This window comes from Pteropus alecto, unplaced genomic scaffold, assembly GCF_000325575.1.
Source record: "Pteropus alecto unplaced genomic scaffold, ASM32557v1 scaffold196, whole genome shotgun sequence".
Taxonomy (NCBI): Eukaryota; Metazoa; Chordata; class Mammalia; order Chiroptera; family Pteropodidae; genus Pteropus; species Pteropus alecto.
The window spans coordinates 3,727,122-3,749,434 of record NW_006439717.1 but is presented as its reverse complement, the minus strand read 5'-3'; the positions used below and the strand labels follow the sequence as shown (position 1 = coordinate 3,749,434).

The window sequence follows — 22,313 nt, the reverse complement described above, 5'->3', positions numbered from 1 at the left end:
TATTCTGTACATACTTGACAAAATGCTAGTGTAATTCCAGTGTTAAGCGACTTACACTGGAGAAATTTGGTAAAATGTTAAGGAAAAGAATTAGAGTAAAATATCCTAATCGCCAATACCATTATCCTTTGGTGTTTAGATAATGGATGGCTATAATTTTCTAATTTTATATATTTTCTGTGTTTTCCACAATGGGTATGCACTACTTATAAGAAAAGTGAACTATTATTTTGTGAAGGGATATTTTCTCTTCTATGATTTGGCTAGAGGATGAACCAAAGACCTACAATAGAGAATCCTAAATATAGGTATCCCTCACTGACTATACTTACTTTTTAAATTCAAGAACGGTAGACTCAAGAATAAAATAGATTCAGATAATAAAAGATGCTTGTATTCAAAATTAGCAAGTGGGAATACTGTAGAATGTCCTCAACAGAAATGGCGATTATCTTTAGTATGTGGATTAAATATGATCATGAAGATACAAAAAGAAAAAGAAGTATAAAGTACTTCACATCATGCTTTATACATAATAAGGATTTAGTAAAGGGTAACTTATAATGATGCTGTTATGCTAATATGCATGGTAAATTCCTAAGAAAACTATTTTGTAACCCCTGGTAGACAGAAGAAACTTCCAACCTTGGCCAGGGGAAGAAGTGTCTGGTTTCAGTGTTTTTAAAAAGTTCCCTAGGCAATTCTCACATGCAGTCCAGATTGGTAGCCCTGCACTAGAATCACAGCGCAGTAGAAAGCCCTTCTACAGTTGAGTGGTTCAGCTCAGAAGAACTGAACAAGAGGTTCCGAGTCTATACAGAAAAGAAAGCTATTCAGAAAGATTTCTAATATGACCTATCATGGGCGAGGGAAGGCAGTTCAGTACATGGGGGAAGCGCCTGATGAGTTAGTCATGCAAGTGGCTGCCAGGACAGAAGTTTCCATCCTGAATCTTAATGGTGATAGATGTGGGGCCCCGTTAGTAAAAGACCTGCTTCTTTGCACCATGGAGAGGATTCAGCAAGAGGCTGAGGCTGAAAGTGTGAGGCGGAGCCAAAAATGATCCAATAGAAACCAGTAATCTTGAGTTTGGGGGTCATAAAGGGTGATGGACATGTGTGGTCCTTGGTGTTACCTGTGTCGCAGGGCCCCTGGAATGTCTGTAAAGCTATGGATTCCCAGATTTGACTGATTATAGAGCTTTGGGTTGGAACATAAGAAGTAGTAGCACTAGCAACTAGCATTCCGTGTCGTTCTTATATTTGATGGAGTGAGATCTGCCGATCCAGACAGCATTGTGCCCCCAAACCAATATTCTAAGTAACTTGAGCCATATTTACTGGTGGCCTCAGCCAGTTAACATGTATTGGTCGAAAGAAAATCCCATGCAGGAGGGTTTGAATCATTTAATCCTGACAGCAACCCTGGGCAGTGTAGATTTTATTACCCCATTTTATTTGAACTTGACCAAAGTTAAATAGTAGCAATGAAGTATGGATTCAGGGGTATCAGAATCTATATTCCTTCCACTTTCCACAGCCTTCTGCCATGTCCCTAATGTCATAGGAGAGAAAGAAACGGAGAAAGATTGTGAAGCCAGGGGCATGTTCTGTTGTAATCTCCTCTTAGTAAACCCTGGGGAGTAGTCAGTGAAAAGTTAACACTGAGATCAGTAGCAGTGGGAAACCCAGCATGGCGAGCTATTTGTAATGTATATCTTATACCAAGCGTGTGCGTGCATGCACATGCAATGTATACAACTATCTCTACAGTAGTGTGAAGCCTTCTCATTTTCCGAATTTGAAATCCATACAGACGTTCTTTAATTAGCCGAGGCTTAGCCAGATGTTTATATCCATATTTGAAGTTGTTGTGCCTCCTCTGATGAACTCCACATGTCAACCACAAGCCAGCTGTTGCTCTAGGGGACAACCGTTCTCTGTGCTACAGGTGCACACCTCAGTTCACTGCCAACTTGCCATTTTAAAAAGAAGGAAACTTATCTGGGCTACAAGGCTTTGAGAAAGAGAAAAATATGGCATATAACAAGAGACAACAGACAGCTCTGTGAGGACAGTATCCAGAAGTGGGCAGAGCACTGGGCCGCCAACTAAGGCTGTGTTTTCTTCTAGCTCTGCACTGTGACTTTAATGAAGTGTTTCACGTCTCTCGTCCTTGATCTATTCAGCTTAAAATAGGGTCATAGACCTGTTCTATCTAATGTAGAATATGTCACTTTTCTCTCAGTGCTCTTCAAGGGCTCCCCAAGTCCCTCAGAGTAATAAAACACCCAAATCCCCACACTGGTCCCTTCACCCTACCCCCAATCCACCAGTTGCTTCCTACTAGTCCTGGACCACTTCCTCCTGTCTGTCAAACGTGGGAGGCCTACTCCTGCCTCCAGGTCTCTGTTGTCACCGTTCTCTCTGCCCCTCCCCATCCCTTTGCCCCCTTCATATCCTTATGAAAATGTCACTTTCAGTGAGGTCTTTCTTCCTTTCCACCATCTCCATTCCTCCCTATCACAAATGCAAGTGCTCGCCACTCCTTGTTCTACTGTGTTATTTTCCACGGCACTTATCACCAGCTCCCATACCATGTCTTCATTTTCTCTGGTGATTTTCATACTAGAAAGATGATTTTGAATAATAGCACGGAAATGCGGGGGAGGGGATGATAAAGTTAATCAAATGAGGGAAAGTATCTTTTAAAAACTAAAGTCACATGAAGAGGAGGTAGGAGAAAAAGTAGCAGTTACAATTTTGATAAACCGAGGTACTTGGTCGTTAGTACCCTTCCAAAATATTTTGGGAGAGAGAGGCAAAAATTAGAAATTTAGTGTGAAAATCAATTTATTGGGAAGATTGTGCATTCAGCTTGAGCTATCAAAAAAATACTTTTATAACCTTGGTCTGATAACGTTCTAATTTATAATTTGATCTTTTTGGCAGCTGGGTCAAGAATCTAATTGGACGCTGTCGCACAGTTTCAGGCTCAGAAAAGGTAACCCCACGATGGGAACAAGACTATCATCTGCAGCTCATGGGCAGCCTGGGATTATTTTACGAATATCTTGAAATGAGTAAGTCATTACTAAAGTTTTAGGTGCTATAAATTTATATTGGAGCATGTTTTGGATCCCCAAAGTATGGATTAGTAAACTAAATAATTATCTAGCATATTGAAATGAAGAGGAGTATGTTTCTCTCCACTAGATAAAATTATACAATCAGGCTTTCAAATAAGGTGACTGTGTGTATCTTTGTCAGTGTTTGTTGTACAAAGCTAAAGATTTATTACCAGTGACATGCAGTAGTCATTGAGGTACAACTTCACCATTAATTCTCAGGGCATTCCAACCATGTTGTCTGAGAATGAACCCAGAACTATTATTAAGATGGGATTCAGCTTGGGCTGGAGTCCATGCAGGCACAGCTGTTGGCCGATGAAGTTCTGAACCGAGTCATTTAAGCAAGCCTATACAGAAAGCCTGTAGGAGGAGCATATTGCCTCTTGTTGCAGGAATGATTACAGCCACCCTCCCAACACCAGCCCTGCTGGAGTGTCGTCCACACTCACAGCTTCGCTCAGCCTGGCGCCCGCTCTCCTTGCCGTGGCGGGAGGCCCAGCCCTCCTTGCATAGCGGGGTCTTCCCTCCAGTCACCCCACCCCCACCTCTGCCTTTGACAGTATATCTATTTCCTCTGGCTGGTGGTTTCTGCCTGGTTCCTTGATTGACCTCGTGGCTAATCACTCACTTGAATTCAGAACCATTTCACTGGTCTGGAATTAAGATTTTTAGCATAGCTCTTCTTCTTGAATGTCTTTATCCATTTGTGTAGTATTTGCTTGTTCTGTTTCTCTTCCTTGAACTTGATTTTGAGCTCTGAGTTGCCTTTTAAATGGATACATCTCAAAATAAATTTCCATAAGAAATACCATCTATCTATCATTCATGACACTTATATGTAATAGAAAGCTAACAGTCTACATGTTTTGTATCTGCCCTTTCAGCTAACCACTGATTTACCATTTTTTAAGCTTAGGAGACTAGAAAAGGAGGCACAATACTTTTGTTGACAGGCCTTGCATTTATGCATAGGAGTTTGTGTGTTAGTAAAGACATCCCTTTGTGGTTCCTGTTTATAATGCAAAGAGAGGGTGTCTTTTATTAAATCATTCTATATATAAAATAATTGCTTTTAAAAATATACATGGAAACACATCTGACATCTGCTTCCTTTGGTGAGTGAAAGGTTCATCTTGTAGCTTCTTTGGTCAACAGTGCTTTGCATCCTGGAGTCTGATTTGAATTTCATTTTTGCTTTTGTTATGTTTTGTGACCAAGTTTGAGTAAGGGTGTAGCTGCTGTACATAATGTAGAAGCTATATTTATTTACTCAGTTTGTTTTCAAAAGGACTATAAGACAATTACCAGTTATCCTAAAGTAAGTCGTAATTATAAATATTTTATATGGAGCTATTAGCATTATTAATAATATCCTGGGGGAGAATTTGTTATTTTAGCACCAAAATAACTTGGAGGAAAAAAGCTATTTTTCTGTAGTTGATTAGTCAAATGAATTAGGAAAATTGATTGATTTCCGAGTAGACAGTCTGTTATTCTGTATTTAAGATCAATTCTTCAACATCTCTTTGGCACTCATCCCTTTTTCCCTCTCTCTCCAGTGTTACACCCATACACACTATCCAGGACTCGGGCCTGTCTTCCCCGCCTCCGTCATCTCTGTTTCTCTCCACCACCTACATTGATACTTCCTTGTCTTTGCAGGATGAGCTTTCCAAATGGAAGAAGCACTATAGCTAGGTAGCCTTTTAAAAAAGTATATATACATACAAGTACATACACATATATACACACCCTGGCTTTTAAAAAGTAAAACAAAAATGAAGGGAGAAAAACATTCCACAGAGAAGGGAACATTTGGTCATATCAAAAGCTGCCTAGTAATCAAATAAACAAGGACTGAAATATACAGTGGCTTGGGAATATGCAGCCACCAGCAGAGTTAGAAAGCGTCTTGTTTCAGTGCAGTGCTGAGGACTGCAGCAGGGTGAAGAGGGAATGGGTGGTGGAGAAACGATTAATGTAGGTACTTCTTCAAGAAACTTGACTTGAAAGTGAAGAAGAAAGCATGGAAAGTATTAGCCAGTAATGTAGGGTCATGAAAATGTTTCAGATGAGGGCTAGTTCTGTTTTTCCAGCGAGTGTTTTTTGCCTTGCTAAATTGCTAGGTCTTTTCTTTCTTGCATGCTTCCCTTTCTTTTTTTTCTTGGAGTCAAAAATTGTTTAGAAAGTTCTTCTCACTTGAATATCAGAACAGATTATACCATCTGGAATTTATTTTGGTGTCAAAAGTGAGGACTCCATATCAGTTTTTCCAATGATTCAGCTAATTTCTTCAGTACTTGGATCTACTGATTTGAAGTATCACTTTTATATTAAACTCTCCTGAATACGTACATCTATTCTTGAAATCTTTTCTGTTTAATTCATTTTATTATTGCACCCGTTCTAAACTGTTTCAGTTACCGTGGCATTATAATATACATTAATATCTCCTAGATCTGGTCCTAATTTTTTTAGAATATTTAGTTTTCCTAATACTGTCAATTCAAACATCCTTCCTCATTATTGTACTTGTGTATATTTCATAAAGAATTTTAGCATCGCTTTCAGCGTTTTTTTATGAAATCTATTTGGGATTATTTACTAAACTTGTATTTAAATTCTAAAATAAATTTTGGAGAATAAATTTGGTATGTCCCCAAATTAAGCAGACTTGAGTCGACTTAAGAGTATGGTATATTGTACCATTCATTCATCATTTAAGTCAATTACCATGTCTTACTATTTCTCACTAACTTATTTCTAAATAGTCTATGCTTTTGTTATAAATGGTATCTTTTCTTTTTGGGATTTTTGAGTTTATTGCTAATGTAGCCCTAATTTCTGGCTTCTCTTGAATAATGAGATCTGGCAGCATTGGGCCCTCATTCCAACATAGCAACTGGGAGTGGTCCTTTTCAATAGGACATGCACTTGCCAGTTTACCACAGTTGACTGCACTCATTTCACTCAATTCTGTTACTTTCTGGGCTTCTCTGGTTGATAAGTTCATTTAGGGTTAGATGAGTCAGACACAGATGTTGACCTCACTGCTCGGTGCTCTGCTGCTGACATAACCAACGCTGGTCCTTGCCTATCTGATTTCCCTAGACATGACCCACTCCTCCCTGGCCTTTGGACCTGCCAGGTCTTTCCAGCCCTGTCTGCCCTTCTGTAACACACTCTGGCCTCTCAGACCAGAAGCACATGCCAGCTCCTCCTACCTACCTACCTACCCCTCCACAGCCTTGGCCTTCCTGGCCAGAGTGGTCTCTCCCCCTGGTCCAGCAGTAGCTTTACAGGGGCTGTTCATTTTCTTTTCACCCACAGTCTGTGTTACATACCTGTACTAGCTTACTTTAAAGGTCTGCCAATTAGGAGGGGAAGATCTACAACTGAAAAGTATAGTACAATACAGTATAGTATACATGGTATGTAGAGTAGATGCCACATAAATTACAGAGAAGGAAGAAGAAATCTTCTAAACCATCACTTGAATCTTGACTCAGTGTGGCCATGTGACCTGCAGCAACTTCAAGATAAAAATTCCTAAAGGATTATATTTTGACTTATTAAGACACTCTTACCACATACATTTCTGTGATTTGTATAATATCACAGCACTTGCATTCACAGACTCCGGGGAGCTTGCTCATTTGCCTATTTTCAACATATGTTCTCCAACATTCTCTAAGCATGGTCTTCCCAAAGGTACATTTCTTACTTCTTTTTAACTTGCTAGATACGTGCACAATATTTTTTTGATCCTAAATTACAGATCATCTTCCAACATTCTGTTTCAACGCTGAGAATGAATAATATGCTTAGAGTATCCCAAAATCATTTACCAGCAAATAGCTTTCAGATTTTTAAATATATTATTCCTGTTAAGTGAGTGTGTGTGTGTGTGTGTGTGTGTGTATGAAACAATCTATAATTCGTCTTCTTCCTCAAAATCCCATATTTGTGTTTTGTTTGGATTCTTTCACTGTTGAATAGTTATTACCACAGATGTCGGTTTTCTTTGGGGGTTAGTTTGTTGTTTGCCTTTCTCTTTCTTGTCCTTCCATCCATCCACCATTCTGTGACGTGTGTCCATTCCATTGACAGTTATTCAGTTTGGGTTCGTCACCTTATTTGTGGCCTCTTTTCCACTGGCCCCTCTGTTGGCTCTGGTGAACAATATATTGGAAATAAGAGTGGATGCATGGAAAATGACCACCCAGTATAGACGCATGGTGCCAGAAAAAGCCCAAGACATCGGAGCATGGCAGCCCATCATGCAAGGAATAGCAATTCTGGCTGTGGTGACCAATGTGAGTAAAACTTAGGCTTCGCAGGGTAAAGACCTTGAAAAGTCCAAAAAATGTATTAGCATTGCTACCTCTGGAATCAAATGTTTAATATTTCTTAAAAAGGGAGAAGGATGCCAAGACTATTCACCATACAAACAACATAGCTCTTATAACTAATTATTAGTTTTAATGTATTTTGTTTGTAAGTCATGAAAAGTAATTAAAAGTAATTAAAAGTCAAGACGTCTGTCTTATAGAGGCAATTGCTAAGAGTAACCATTATACTGTTGTTGCACGTTTGCTAAAGTTTTTATTCAATAGAAACATTCTAATAGTAATAACAATAAGTACTTTTTTAATCCTCAAATGACTATAAAAGGAATTATCCAAAAGTGCTTTTATAATGGACATGGAAATCTATCCATTTAGAGGTTGAGAATCCTAAAATAACAGCTATCATTCTACCGTATTTTGCTATATATTTCAAATTATCAACATAAAGTAACTATTTAATGAAGTATGAACACTGTGCATCCCCAATCTTGTGTTACCTCCCTTGTCTCCTAGGGCAGAGGTTATTCAAAGAGGTGGTTTAGGACAGGTCCCATGTCTTCCCCGTACCCCTTTAGTCACTGCTAGCCACTCTCTGGTCATTAGCCTCTTATCCTGCTTGTATCCCAGCTGTGAGGGACCAGAACTCAGTTGTTTACAACCTTTATTAGGGACCTGTCCAAACACTCAGTCTCTCTCTTTCTCCCCACAACCCCACAGAGTCCAACATGCCAACTCATCAGGACCTCCTGCCCTAGAAATACTCTTAGAACCAGGGCTATTTCCTCTCATTTCACTCCCAAGCCATAGTCGCCAACAAAATGACATCCCAGTTTTAATTTCTTAAGCTACCCTTTGCCCTGAGTCCCCAGCCTTTTTCCATAAGCATTGTAGAAACAGAACAGAATTCGGCAGTGCCTATGGGTTAGGCTCCTGGATGAGGGAAGCTGCTGAGCACTGCAGACTCTGGGGTCAGACCTGAGCTCCAGCTCCCAGCACTGCAGCTTGCTGGCCTCGTGACCTATGGCCAGGCCTTAATACTTCAGAGCTCCATTTTATCATTTGTAAATTAATTCCCAATCACATATTTTAAGATTATATACCATAAAAGGTGGTTAGAGAATTCATTGAGTTAATGCATGGAATGCACAGAGGCTGGTCCTTGAGGAATGTTAGCTGCTATTTTATCATTTTCATTACTCATCATCATCCAGAGTGACGGTGTGTAGACTTTGACAGGTATCTAAACTAGAGGCACAAGAATTTTACAGCGGGTCACTGTCTGAACCATAGTTACAGTTTTATACAATAAAACAAGTTATCTGGAGGCCAGCTGTCACCCCCAAGAACCTTCAATTTATCTGAATTGCATGCTATCCCTCCTTTTTGGAGAAAGTTGCAAATCACACACACACGCACACGAAACAACTGCTAGTTTCTATCAGTTTCCGTTTACTCAAATAGCCCACACTTTCAGTGTCCACTGTGCTGCGAAATGAAGACTGATGTTCAGAAATAGGACAGTGAGGCCTTTCAAGTTCCATAGTCATAAAAGGATGAATCTGTCACGTTCAATATGCTGCACAACACTAAACAAGGCGGGAACGTGGACTTGTGTGCTTTAGGAAAATTTTCAGCAACAAGGTTTGAAACTAAAAGGATTTTTGTTTGACCTTCAGCTAACCAGAAAATTCAATTGCCTCATACTCCCCATTCTTCAAGCGTTCCAGTTTGATTGTGTTAGGCACCTTTTTCCTAGTAGCCCCAGCCTGGCTCCACTCCATTCGCGCAGATGGAGTGCTGGTGTGTTTCCAGGGCTATTCAGTGCTGTGTGCATGCTCACGTACCGCTCATCGGTGCTACTGGTTCTTACCCAAGTAGCTGTTTTTTGTTTTTGTTTTTTCTTATACCTTAGGCTTCGTTTGTATACCCCAGGAGTTTTTTCCATATTAGGATATGAGACAACTTTCAAGATGCAGGTCCTGTGTATGTTATCCTCTCACATACCTAATGCGTGTGCAAGAAAGGCTAACTTTACATAATAGGAGAATTTTTAACTGTGGGAAGGAGAGAATAGCCACCAGGGATGAGAAGGGACATCAAGCAGGAGTTTGTTATAAAATCATTTTAAAGCTGCTGGTTCAATAAATAAGCTGAATTGACATTGTTGTATCATGCCAGAGCATCTGCTATTGAAGACCAGTTTTAATTTATTTTGATATAAATGGAAAATTATGTTTGGAACAGCATGGGAAATGGAGCACACTGCATTTATTTGTACTTTTGCAGAGTGTCTCAAAGCAGCTCAATTCAGGAAGAAAAAGTATCTTGTCAGAAAATAGAATTATCTTGTTAGAATTTTTGTAGCTTCCTAAAGCACATATGCAGGTGATTCTAGATAAAGCTGTAGTTCAGTTAAATAATAAAAAATTTTAATCTAATGAAATCTGGAAAATTAAAATATTCTTGTCTTATACCACTACCACGGGCAGGCAGACAGACACACAGAAAAATATTTTAGAGGAAATGACAAAGGTGGTTCCAGTGGGGGGAAATTTTGCAATAGAAAAGCCCCTTAGTTGTTTTTCTTGCTTTGCCTAAGATCTTGTTTGTTGACTTGTGATCTGTGTCTAAACCATATGTTCAGATAAATACTATTAAAAATCATGTTGTACAAAAACATGTCTGTTCTTCTGCTTCAATAAATGACTGAATCATTTAGCTTTTACTTTCTCTTTCCTTCAAACCAGTTTTGTACATTAGAGAAAATTCATATAATTCATAAGAGCTTTACATCCTAACAGATGTCTGTCAACTCTGACTTAAAATGTACAATACATTCTTCTCTTGCTAATGATTATTTTAGGACATTTTTTTAAATCAAATTTGATCTGAGAATATCCATAAAGCTCTCATTTAAGATATTTAAGATACATTTGACCCACATTTATTCCTTTAATCTGGGAACATACTAATTTGATAATTTATAGTGTTCATTACTTTTGGAAGTTTAGAGGCTTAAACACTAGATCTAACGAAATAAACATCATTGCTTGACTATGTGAGTGGATCAACCCAATATATTTTGCTACCTACATTTTATTAAAATTTAAAAATTACTGCTATCTAATGAAACAGCATATATAAGTATATACTGAGAGTTTACAGACTATGTATGGGTTGACTTGTCTAAACAAGATACTATAGAGAAAAAGTATAAATTTAAGGGCTGTTATTTACTTAGTTTAGATCAAGGAAAATACATTTTATGTAGCTTATGTTCTATTTTTAAGAGGCAAGTAATTTTTAAAAATTGATTTTGTATTGCAAAGAAATTGTATAAACCCAAAATATTTTCAGAATATTAACCTTAGTATTACATGTACACAAGGGCCTTCTACATGTGAATAATAAAAGATTTAAATTATATTGAATAGAGCTCCAAGGTTGACTGAATTTTGTTACATTCTAATTTTTAAAAATATAATTTACGTATTTGCAAGAAACTCTCAAGTTACAATACCCAAGTCCACAGTTATTCTTACTGCACTTAAACGTAATGATGACTATCAGGCCTTCACTTTTGAACTACAGATAGACTTCTGGACATTTCTTAGAATTGAGGACCAAAAGGAAACTATTCTATTTTAAAGCAGCTGCTCAAAGATTTTAGGCTATTCACTATCTATATCCAATTGTTAGTTAGGAGAAAGGGTTTCTGAACCTTTAATTAAAAAAAAATAAAAAGAACACTGATGAAAATGTAATTCTGGCATGTTGGGTAACCATAGCTGTGAAGGCTCTAAATTAATGTCTCCTTTTTTTCCTCCCAACACAGGCCATGATCATTGCTTTCACATCAGACATGATCCCCCGCCTGGTGTATTACTGGTCCTTCTCCGTCCCTCCTTATGGAGACCACACCCACCACACCATGGAGGGATACATCAACAATACTCTCTCCTACTTCAGTGTCGCGGACTTTAAAAACAGAAGCAAGGGAAATACGTACTCTGGGCCTGGTGGTCATACCATGTGCAGGCAAGTTCTGCTTACGTGTTTTCAAATGCGCTTCCATCTTTTAAAGGACTTTTATTGTAATGTAATTCTATTTAATGTCATTTAAGTAAAATTGCTAGAGACATTTTTTCCTAGCTTTCTTTTCAATCAAACTTAAAAAAGGATAAGAAACAAAAGTAATACACACTAGGGTTAGAGCTTTCAAATCAAACCATAAAGCAAGATTTAAAGTTGAGAGTTTCAAATGATTACAGGTAGACCGATCCAGGAGAAAAGTTTTATATCTTAGAAATGAGGAAATTCTAAGAGTTCCAAAAAGCAAGATAATTGAGTTGTTATGACTAATGTGTTATTCAAGCACAACCTGACAACATTGAATGATGACAAACTAAGCACCCTCACTTAAAGGAACACAAAGATAAGAACTGTGAATACCCCAGCCTAGCCAAAAGTATTCTCTAAAGGTATTACAAAGCTCTCTGCAGTGATTTTAGTGGCTGGTAAGATCAACTGTAGACAGTATACATCAACTAAATTACCAATTATAAGTTCGTTGACCACAGTTCTTTGAGTTTTTTTGTTCAATAGAGTCTTAAACCTAAAGGAGGCTTTAAAATTCATTTAGATCAACTCCTCAAAGCTTTCTGATTCAAATTCTCAACAACACAACCAAGAAACCAGAAATAAGCCCCAAATAAATGTTTCAAAGTGACACATAGTAGAGCCTCTTCAGAATCTCACACTGAATCTGCTTACTCTTACTTTGCATAATTCTAAAGAGTAATTAAATTCTTCTAGGTCTAATAGGTTACAGGCAGAAAATTCGAGATGTGCTACCTGAGGGAGAAACACTAACAGCAGTAGTATATGACATCTGACAACAGGAAATTAGTAAGAAAATTATAATAAATATATATTACTCTCTATAGGCAGAGAGAGCCCCATAGCTGAACTGAACTGTGATGACACCATGATATAAATTTATAAACAATTCTGAAAATATGCTAAGTTGTTTGTTATTATCTTGAGAAAGCAGGGATAAAACTACCAAAAATTTTGAGATATTTTTGTTCTCTTTTTACAAAGACGGAATCTGTTATTTACCATCATTTTCCTCTTGTACATTAAATGAAGTACTACTATAATAGTTATTTGAGTTTTGTTACCAAATTAAACCTCTGGGAGAAAATTTATATAATGCCCAATTTAAAAGCATTGCATTGAATATGACCTCATTTCAAATGGGACCTCGTTTACAGTCATTGATCTAAAAGAATTATCTCCTGACCTGCCTCGATTTTGTTTCCAGGTATCGTGATTTCCGGTACCCTCCAGGACACCCACAACAATATAAACACAACATCTACTATTGGCATGTGATCGCAGCCAAGCTGGCTTTTATCATTGTCATGGAGGTAGGAGAAGTATACATACTTGGAAATAGTTTATAAGGCAGTATATATGCAGACCCTTTATTAACTTTAAGTGTTGCCAACTCTGACTTGAAATGTATAATACATTCTTTTCTCTTGCTAATAATTATTTTAGGACATTAATCAAATTTGATCTGAGAATACACATAAAGCTCTCATTAATTAAATGAAGTTGCTTATCTGCTTTAAAAGTTAAAAGCATATTATATGCTAAAGGGATCCAGTTCTTTTCAATTCAGTATTAATTGAATGCCTTTAGGGAGGGAGCACTGAGCTACATATTAGGCTGAGAAGGGACTTATTCAAGATGAATAAGATGTGACCTCTGATCTGGAGTAACTTTAATTGCTGTAATAGTCTTATTTGTATTATTTTTATTGATTTTTATAATATACCTTCTTACAATAGTTTTATATCCCTAAAATCAACCAGCTCTGAAAAATGACTAAGGCACCTATAAATTTGAAATTGATCTAGCCAACTTCTTACAGTGAGTGAATAACTACTACCAAATTCCAGAACCTCAAAAGTTGCTTAATTGGTACGGTCAGTTAGGATTACATTTAGCTACAAGAAATAGAAAACCATCTATAGTAGCTTAAACAAATAAGGGTTGATTTTTCGCACATAAAGTTCACTAGAAGTAGGTGATTACTCCTAAATCAGTTCCATCTCACTGATATAAGGACTGTATCTCTGATTTTCTCTCATTGCGTGTCATGTTGTGGTTGCATTATGAATGCTGCAATTCCGAATAACATGTTTATGTTTGGGGCCAAGGAGGAGGAAAAGGGAGATGCTAGCCATACCTGTTTCTTTCTGTCAGGAAAGAAAATGCTTTGTCAGAACCCCCTCCACCCCACCCCCACTCTGAGCAGACTTCCATCTGTATCTCATCCTAGAACTATAGCACATGGTTCCTCCTAGAGATATTTGGTTTCTCTGAATAAAATCAGAATCTGTTAGCAAGAAAGAAGTGGGATAGGCTACCTGGCTTTGATAATTTTTCTAGTATTTTTTAGTAGCTACCACACACTAACGGAAAGAGAAAGTAATTTATCATTAACTCACCACCATAAATGGATTCCTGAAGTACAGTATCTGATATATCAGCAAGAGTCATTATATTAAAATATGTTGTTGCCCAAGTGTTTAGACTTCTGCTTTTGATATGGTAGACTAGACACTGTGAGGGGCCATCTCACTACAAAACATTTAGAAGTAGCTTAAAACATTTCCTTTGCGTTTTTGAGCTCACTAAAAGGGAGGAGAATATACAAAGAGGGGAAAACAGGTGATGGGCCAAAATAGAGTAGTAGACAGTGAGCACCCCTGAGATTCACGAGTGCTCTGAGGACAAGTGCTGTCATCGTTGCCTCCATCTAAAAGCTCAAGGAGTCAAGGCTTGAGTCAGAAGCAAAGCAGAAAAGCTGAGCTTGAGACTCTTGGATTCGGCCAGGATCCCGAAAAGGGCTAAATGTGTCCCAGAGCAGGAGGAAATGCATATCTTTTCTGAAGAAAAGTGTCTTCAATTTGGATCCCAGGTTTTCTCAGATTTTGCGATAATCAAATATGAACTTACAATCAAAGATCAACAATGACAGATAGGGGTGGGGGCAACATGAGTGAGATTCAGTCAGAAAAAAACAACTGATTTGGAACCTAAATAACTTCAAGAGTTTGAATTATCACATAAGGAATATAAATTAACTGTATGTAAAAATGTTTAAACAAATAAACAATAGTCAAAACTGAGCACACAGTAAGAAACTAAAAAAAGTTACAAGGCAATTTTGAAAAATAGAACTTTTAGAAATGAAAAATTAACATATGGATTAAACAGAAATTTGGACAAATCTGAGATTAGTGAATTGGAAGATGAATCTGAAAAAATTACCCCTAACACATCACAGGGAGATAAGAAATTGGAAAGTCTGAAAAAGAGGTTGTGATATGTAAGACACAATAAAAAGGACTAATTTTCAAAAAAAATCGTACAAGAAAAAAGTGGGTAATGGAAGAGAGGTAACATTTGATGAGTTAGTGGCTAAAAATTTTTCAAAATAAATGAAAGACATCTGTTCAGAGAGCAGAAAGCACACCAAAACAAAAATGTTAAGCAGAGCAGATAAAGAAATCCACACTTACACACATAATAAGGAAAATGCAGCACCCCAAAAATAAGATTTTAGAAGTAACCAGAGGAAGAAGACAGATGACTGAAAAAGAAAATTAAAAGTAGAATGAGAGTAGTGTTTTTAACAGCAACATAGAAGCCAGAAGAGTAGTATGGTATTTTCAAAATGCTAAAGAAGGTAACTGTAAACCTAGAATTATTAAACTTTGAGTAACTGAAAAATCTTTCCACGATGAAAACACCAGGCCTTATGGTTTTATGGGAGAGTGATACCAAACTTTATAGAACAGATTTTTTTCAATCTTATACAAACTCCTTCAGAGATCAGAAAAGGAAGGGAACTATTCTCTCACTCTTTTTCAATCCTAAAATCAGACAATTGAATAGATAGATGCAAAAGTATTTTTTAAATGTGCAGACTGACTAGATAGATGCAAAAGTATTTTTTAAATGTGCAGACTGACTCTAGCAATATATTTTTAAAAGATGACATCATACCACATTGACTTTATCACAGAAATGCAAAGGTAGTATAACAGAAAATCCACATATCTGTAAATATTACTATCTCAGAAATAGATGGGGGAAAAAAAGCCCTCTCTTTCCTACAACATGACTTTTGCCTCTTTACTATGTAATTTCCATCATTCAAACACTCTGATCTCTCTCATCTCAAAATATCCTCCACCCTCACATTACCTAACTTATCAGAAGCATTTGACACAGCTCATCACCCTCTCCTCCTTGAAATTCCTCCTGCCCTGGCTCCCAAGAAAATACATGTTTTTTTTGTTGTTGTTGTTTGCCTTTCCTCCTACCTCCCTAGGTGGTCTCAATTTCTTTGCCAGCCCCTTCCTTCTCTTCTCCTTAATGATCCTGGGGCCGATTCCTTGGTTGTCCGCTTTTCTCTCTAGTCACAGCCCTGGTGATCTCATGCAGTACATTGACTTTAAATGCCATCTACATGCCAATGACTCACAAATGGATAGCTCCAAAACACCTCTCTTCTGAACTCGCCCCATGAATCCAACTACTTACCTGAACTTTCTGCTTGGATATCGAACAGATATCTCGAATATACTGCCTCAAATTTCCATGTTTGCTTAAACTCACTTTCAGTGTTCTCCCCACCCTGCCCCAAATCTGTTCCATCCATAGTCAGTCTTCCCGTTCTCAACTGTGGCAGTTCCACCTCACCAGCTGCTCAGGACAGAACTCTTGGAATCTTGTTTTCTCTCCCCCGCTTGCCCTACGTCCAGTCCCGTTGGCTTTTTCATATATCTGACCACTTTTTACCAACTATTTCTACCACAGGTCACAGGCACCATCATTTCTTGCCTGAATTTGGGCAACAGTCTTCTAACTGGGCTTTCTGTTGTCTTCATGTCTCGAAGTAAAAGCCAAAGTCCTTACAATGACATACAAGGCCTTACGCATCTAGCCACACTTTGTTACCTCTCTGATGCCACTTCTCCTTGCTCACATCACTCCAGCCTTGCCATTTCTGGACCACATCCTGCGAGCTTCCACTGTATAGACTTTGCCCTGGCTATTCCCGTTGCCCAGAATGTCTGTCCTCCTGATATCTGCCTGGCTGATGCTTTCACCTCAAAGTCTGTTCAATGAGGCATATCCAAGCTAATCCATCTAAAATTTATTTTAAATACACTTCTCACCATGATACAATAAATCTTACTCTGCTTTACTGTCTTCCCATAGTTCTTACCACTTTTTAACACCATATATAATTTGTTTTTAATTATCTTTATTGCATATTATCTCCATCCCCTTGCTAGATCAGGAATTTTTGAATGTTGAATACATAGATGTTCAACCTCATTAGTCATCAAATAAATGCAAAGCAAGACCAAAGCGAAAGTTCATTTCTTAATAACTATGTTGGGTTTTTTTAAAAAAAGCCTGATAACAAGTGCTTGCAAGGCTGTAGAGCAACTGAAATGATCATATACCACTGGTAGGAGTGTAAGCTGGTATAACTGCCTTGGAAAATACTGTGTTGCTACCTGGTAAAATTGAACATTAATGTTCTCTTAATGTGCTTAAAAACCACCCCTTGTAAAACAGAATAGATTTTGTGGCAGCAGCACTCCTAGGTGCACATTCTTGAGAATCTCACAGATATGCTCCAGAGTCCAAGGGCAAGACCATTCCCAGCATCATTGCGTCTAATACAAAAACTAGGAACAAGCCCAATACCTTTTGTTAGGGGAATAAATGATAATGTATTCAAACAGTGGAATGTTATACAGAAGTGAAAATAAATAGACCACAGTTATGCACAATAACCTTGATAAATCTTAGAAACTAGTTCTGAATAAAAAATTTTTTTTCAAAACAACGTATATTGTTTATAAAGCTTATATACTATAAGCTTTCTAAAGTTCAAATCAAGCAAGACTACTAAACATTATTTGGGGATATATACGTATTTTAACAATTTTTTCAAAAGTAAAAGAAAATCACATAATTGCACAGATGAGCATGTTTGCCTTTGGGGAAGAGGCATGGGAATGAGATAGGAAAGGAACACACAAAAAACTACAGCATTGGCAGTGTCATGGTGAGTATTATAGATATTAGGTATATTTTTTCCCTACTTTTTTCAAATACTGTTCTTGAAATATATAAAGTAATAAAACGTAGCTCCTTGGCAGAGCCATATCATGGTGGGAGAGATTGGATATACACGTAGAATGCCCACACCTTGTCCAGATATACTGCCACAATGACCAGCAAAAATAAATGAAAAGAATTGTTTTCCCCTCCATGTCTTTTTGATTGACTTTTTTCTTCTTCTCTCCTTCAGCATGTCATCTACTCTGTGAAATTTTTCATTTCCTATGCAATTCCAGATGTATCAAAAAGCACGAAGAGCAAGATCAAGAGAGAAAAATATTTAACCCAAAAGCTTCTTCATGAGAATCACCTCAAAGATATGACAAAAACTATGGAGGTCATATCTGAGAGGATGGTAGAAGCAGTAGATAACAATTTACGACCAAAATCAGAATAAGAGCTTTATGTTCTGAGAAGCACTTTAGAGAATTTAGCTCTGTCAAAAAATATTATGAATCTCTAATGAGAATGTTTAAGGTCAGTCACTTTTTGGCAAATATGAGTGTTAACTATTGCCATTTTCATGTAGATTATTTTTCGGTTTCAGCTAGTGATGCAGGAACTAGAAAATGTAAAATTTAGATCAAGAAGAACATAAAACTAATCACCTGGAAAACCTGAAACGTTACCTTTGATAAATTGGAATTTCACAATCACAGAAAAAGTCTCTTAATGTGCTTAAAAACCGCCCCTTCTAAAGCATGATGGATTTTTTTTCCTCCCATTTGATTGATTTCATTCATTTCTGTTCTCAAGCACATGGTCTTTATTTTTAAGTAGTGTTTCAGTTCTTTGCTTTGCCACATTGTTCCAGAGTTGTCTTTCCCTTACAGTGTCATCATTAAAGACAAAACATTATAGCTTTTGCATGGTTAAACATTGCTAACTCAGAACTCAGTTTGAATGCTGGGTTAAGTGGCAAATAGACTGAAGAATTCACAATATTGAGGTGTATTATCACAGCTCTACAGAAAAGGAAACCTCAGTTAACAGGAAATAGTTTGTCTTCATTCTGGCTTATCTTTCCATCTCAAAGAAATACTCTTAATGGATTGGAATAAAAATCGCAAGGAACTGAAGCATATTTGTGCTAATCCACAGCGACACCTTTTATCTTCTAGGAGCAGTCCTAGAATGTTCTGTGCCTAATCAACGTTGAATGCTTTGCAACTCTCAAGGGAATATCGTGAAAAAAGCAAAGTTACAAATTCAAATAGAACTGTAACTCCTATTGATCAAGTAAATTAATTTACCTCTTCTAAAGAGGTATAGTTTCTTGGAAAAAAAAATGAAAGTGATTAACATTACATTTCTATCAACATAATGGTCTGGAGAGGATAAAGCTCATCCACTTCCTACCAGTTGCCCTTTATTCATTAGCTACAGGAAGCACAGTATTACAAATCATAAGCACCATCGCCAGTGGCTCACTATATGGCCATCGTGACATGACTGACGTGCACAGTGAAGAGAACGCCAAGTGCCCCAGCCTTGAGCCACATTGTGTTCCTGTGTAGGGGGCGCCTTTTGGCATGGATTCTGCATGTCCAAGCGATTAGCATACCAAAGCATCAGCCACAGGTAACTCCTTGCACCCTCCATTCTCCTGTGCCCAGCCCAGTAACTCGTTTCTAACTGCATCTTTGCACCAGTGGAGCATTTGTGGGGAAGGAACGGGAGAGACCCAGGTTATTCCCAATCAGGAAAAGAGACTTTGGATTTGATTTGAGTTACTAGCCTCCCTAAGGCCAATCAGGCATTAAGGTAAGAAAAGGAAATGGTTTGGTCACAAATCCTGCCATCAGCTGGAAGTATCTTCCTGCTAAATTCCTGCACTATGCATATCTTGCCCTCGATTTGTTCAGCTCAGCAGTCTACAGCGCTTTACTGCCTTTCAGGTGCTAGAGCCTCCAGTAAGCACTGGAGACGACACAGGTCCGTACCCCTCACCCTTGACTGGTAATAGGGCAGTGCTGGGTGCAGGAGAGGAGGTCTGGCACCAGGATCTTGCTAAATGGGCCACCACCCACTGGGATGCTGCTAAATGCCCAGGTGCAACAGGAGCCAAGCCACTCAGAACCCACTCAGCAGTAAAGGAAAAGGAAACATGTTTAGTGAGCAGATTTAGAGGCCTATTATAATAGAGTAGCCTAACTCCAGGTCACAATTCTAAATGCCTGCCACAAATAGTAAAAGAAAAAAAACAGTATGTGTGTTAGATTCATCAAAGCAATATCTGGACTTTTGAGTTGTCCCAGTGGATCAGAGACAACATTTTACTAGCTTTCTTGGTAATGCTAACGAGGATCAGAACGTGCTTGCAACAGTCCATGTGAGGTCTGACTGCACTGGGAATGAGAAGTGAATTTCTTCCCAGTGGGGAAACCCTTTTTTATTCTGCGCAGCCTAGACACGGGTGCCACTCTTCCCTGCCCCGCTCACCTGTGATACTGCTCTTGGAAATGGTGTCGCCGTCTCTCATATTACCTCTTCTCTTCTCTGAACTGTATGATTATCTCCTACTATTGGATTTGGCAATTACTCAGTGCGTATGGAAGCATAGAAAAGGAAATGTGTTTGCCTTATCTCCTTGTATATAAGATATGACTTTAAAAGAATTGTGCATTTATGTTTTCATAAATCATCTTCCATAAATTGCCTTCCTGGTCTAAGATGTGCTTCTGTGAAGAGGCAGGAAAAAACCCTCTACCTTTTTAAAGGCAGCAGGCATGATGTATGACACTGCCAGTGTTTGCCAAACAGCTAAGATGTAGTCGGGACCCAGGGTCACCCATGACACTGACAGTGTTAATGTAAGTCTAGCGCTGACTTGTTGGTGAAGGAAAATGTGGGGCTGTCTGCGGCAGTCATGGACTGGATCTGTAAATGTACCCAGAGGCAGCGCCCCTGGAAAAATGGATGGGTGTCGCAGTGGACCTGTGAAGGGAAAATCTGGCCCCAGACCTGCCCAGTGTTAACCACTAGAGAAATTTTCATTTTGTATCCTTTTGGTAATGCCTGTGAATTTTAATGGATTGAAGCATTAGACCAAAATACTCAGGGGATTTTTCTTTAAATATCCCTCAGCTATTTTAGTTATGTAAATAGAAAGGGAAGGCTGTCATTTTTGTTTGAAAACTAAATAAGTCCATCTTATAAACTGTCACCAAAGTCCTCCCTTTTAATTGCACCTGCGTCTTGAATTTCAGAAAACATTAATTCACAATAGGGGGGCAGAATGTGCTCTGTTCTTGAAACATTTCTTGTACCATTTTGTCATGTTTGTATTATATTTTAAGATGTTTGAAAAATCTAAATGTATGAGTAGCTTAACTAAAGTAGAACTAAAATATTCATAAACATTCATACACTGTGGCATAAAATGTAAAGTTTGTAATGTTTTGTGATTTCTGTGCATTTTAATATCCTTTTATAATTATGTGCATTTTAATAAAATTATTTAAAAAATAATACTGTGGTTACTCTATTTAATCGTCTTAAATTTTTTAAGAAAGAGCAAATATATACCTGCTATTTACCAGTTATGTATAACTCAGGTAACGAATGTGCACTTTCGTATAGATTATATCTAAAATTATGTTTTTTCACAGCCTACACTTACTTTGAAACGTGGTTTTTCTGGGACAGATTGAGGGTGGGGATTCAGCCAGAGCTGCTGTGTACAATAGTGACTGAGCCCTACACAGGATTCGTACCCTCTGAGGTTTCGGGCATCCACTATGAGTCTTAGAACTTATCCCCCGTGGAAAAGGGGAGACAACTGTAGTTGGTATTTATCTGAGCCCCACCTGGCACATACCAGATGTTTACTTACACATTATCTCACTGTCAGTATGATGTTTTTGTAGAGAAATTTTAAGTAGATTTTTTTTAAAGGATTATAAAAGAAGCATATGATTATAAAAGAAATGCAACCAAGCTGTACAAAAAGGCTTTACAGGAAACCTAAGTCCTACTCTCACCCCAGCCCAGCCCATTTCACCCCCCAGAGGTCCGAGGAAGTACAAATTGGGAGCCATCTCTTTGTCCCAAAGAGACCCCAGAGATTTGCTTTAGTTTTTTAAAATCATATTTAGTGTATTAAAGTTGCAGATCAGAAAAGCTACTCCTATCCTTAAGCTCTTAAGTTCAGCCCAAATCCTCTTCTTTTCATAAACTTAGCAAATGTTATCACCTTTTAAGGAAACTTTGTTTCCACTTGCAAACTTAATGAAAAGCTTTAAAATATCTGAAATAGCAATTATAAATTTAGTCTATTCCATTTCCTTTTTAAGTACTCCAGTTTTTCCAACTACGGCCAAGAGGCTGCAAGTAGAGGGACTGCTAACTCTCCTGCTCTGCTTAGAGAATACCTTTCACAAAGCCATTTAGCTCATGGTCTCCCTTGTCACCCTTTGTGGCTGGGAGACTGATTAAGCAAGTGGGCAATGATCAGACTATACATAAAAATAGAACTCTGACCCACAACCTGTAGCAACCAACCCAGGAAACCAACCCTTTATGTACATAGACTGTTTTATCTGTGGTGACAGTCCTGAAAGCGAAAAAATAACCTCTGTGACAATCAGCCCCAAAGGCCAAAACTTGAT

At 38.0% G+C, this 22,313-nt stretch overlaps 1 protein-coding gene across 2 annotated transcripts in view; it reads left to right on the top strand.

Moving 5' to 3' along the window:
• The window catches only part of ANO6 (anoctamin 6), a 169,469-nt gene extending 148,295 nt beyond the window's left edge, over positions 1-21,174 (top strand). The window contains exons 17-21 of one of the 2 annotated variants that reach the window (XM_015593197.2): positions 2,952-3,082; positions 7,241-7,446; positions 11,315-11,517; positions 12,806-12,911; positions 17,894-21,174. In XM_015593197.2, the coding sequence (XP_015448683.1) occupies positions 2,952-3,082; positions 7,241-7,446; positions 11,315-11,517; positions 12,806-12,911; positions 17,894-18,100 (853 nt within the window). In that variant the 3' untranslated portion in view covers positions 18,101-21,174. The remainder of the gene's footprint in view (positions 1-2,951; positions 3,083-7,240; positions 7,447-11,314; positions 11,518-12,805; positions 12,912-17,893) is intronic. The other variant, XM_006916872.3, reaches the window with a different exon arrangement.
• The last annotated feature ends 1,139 nt before the right edge of the window (positions 21,175-22,313 follow it).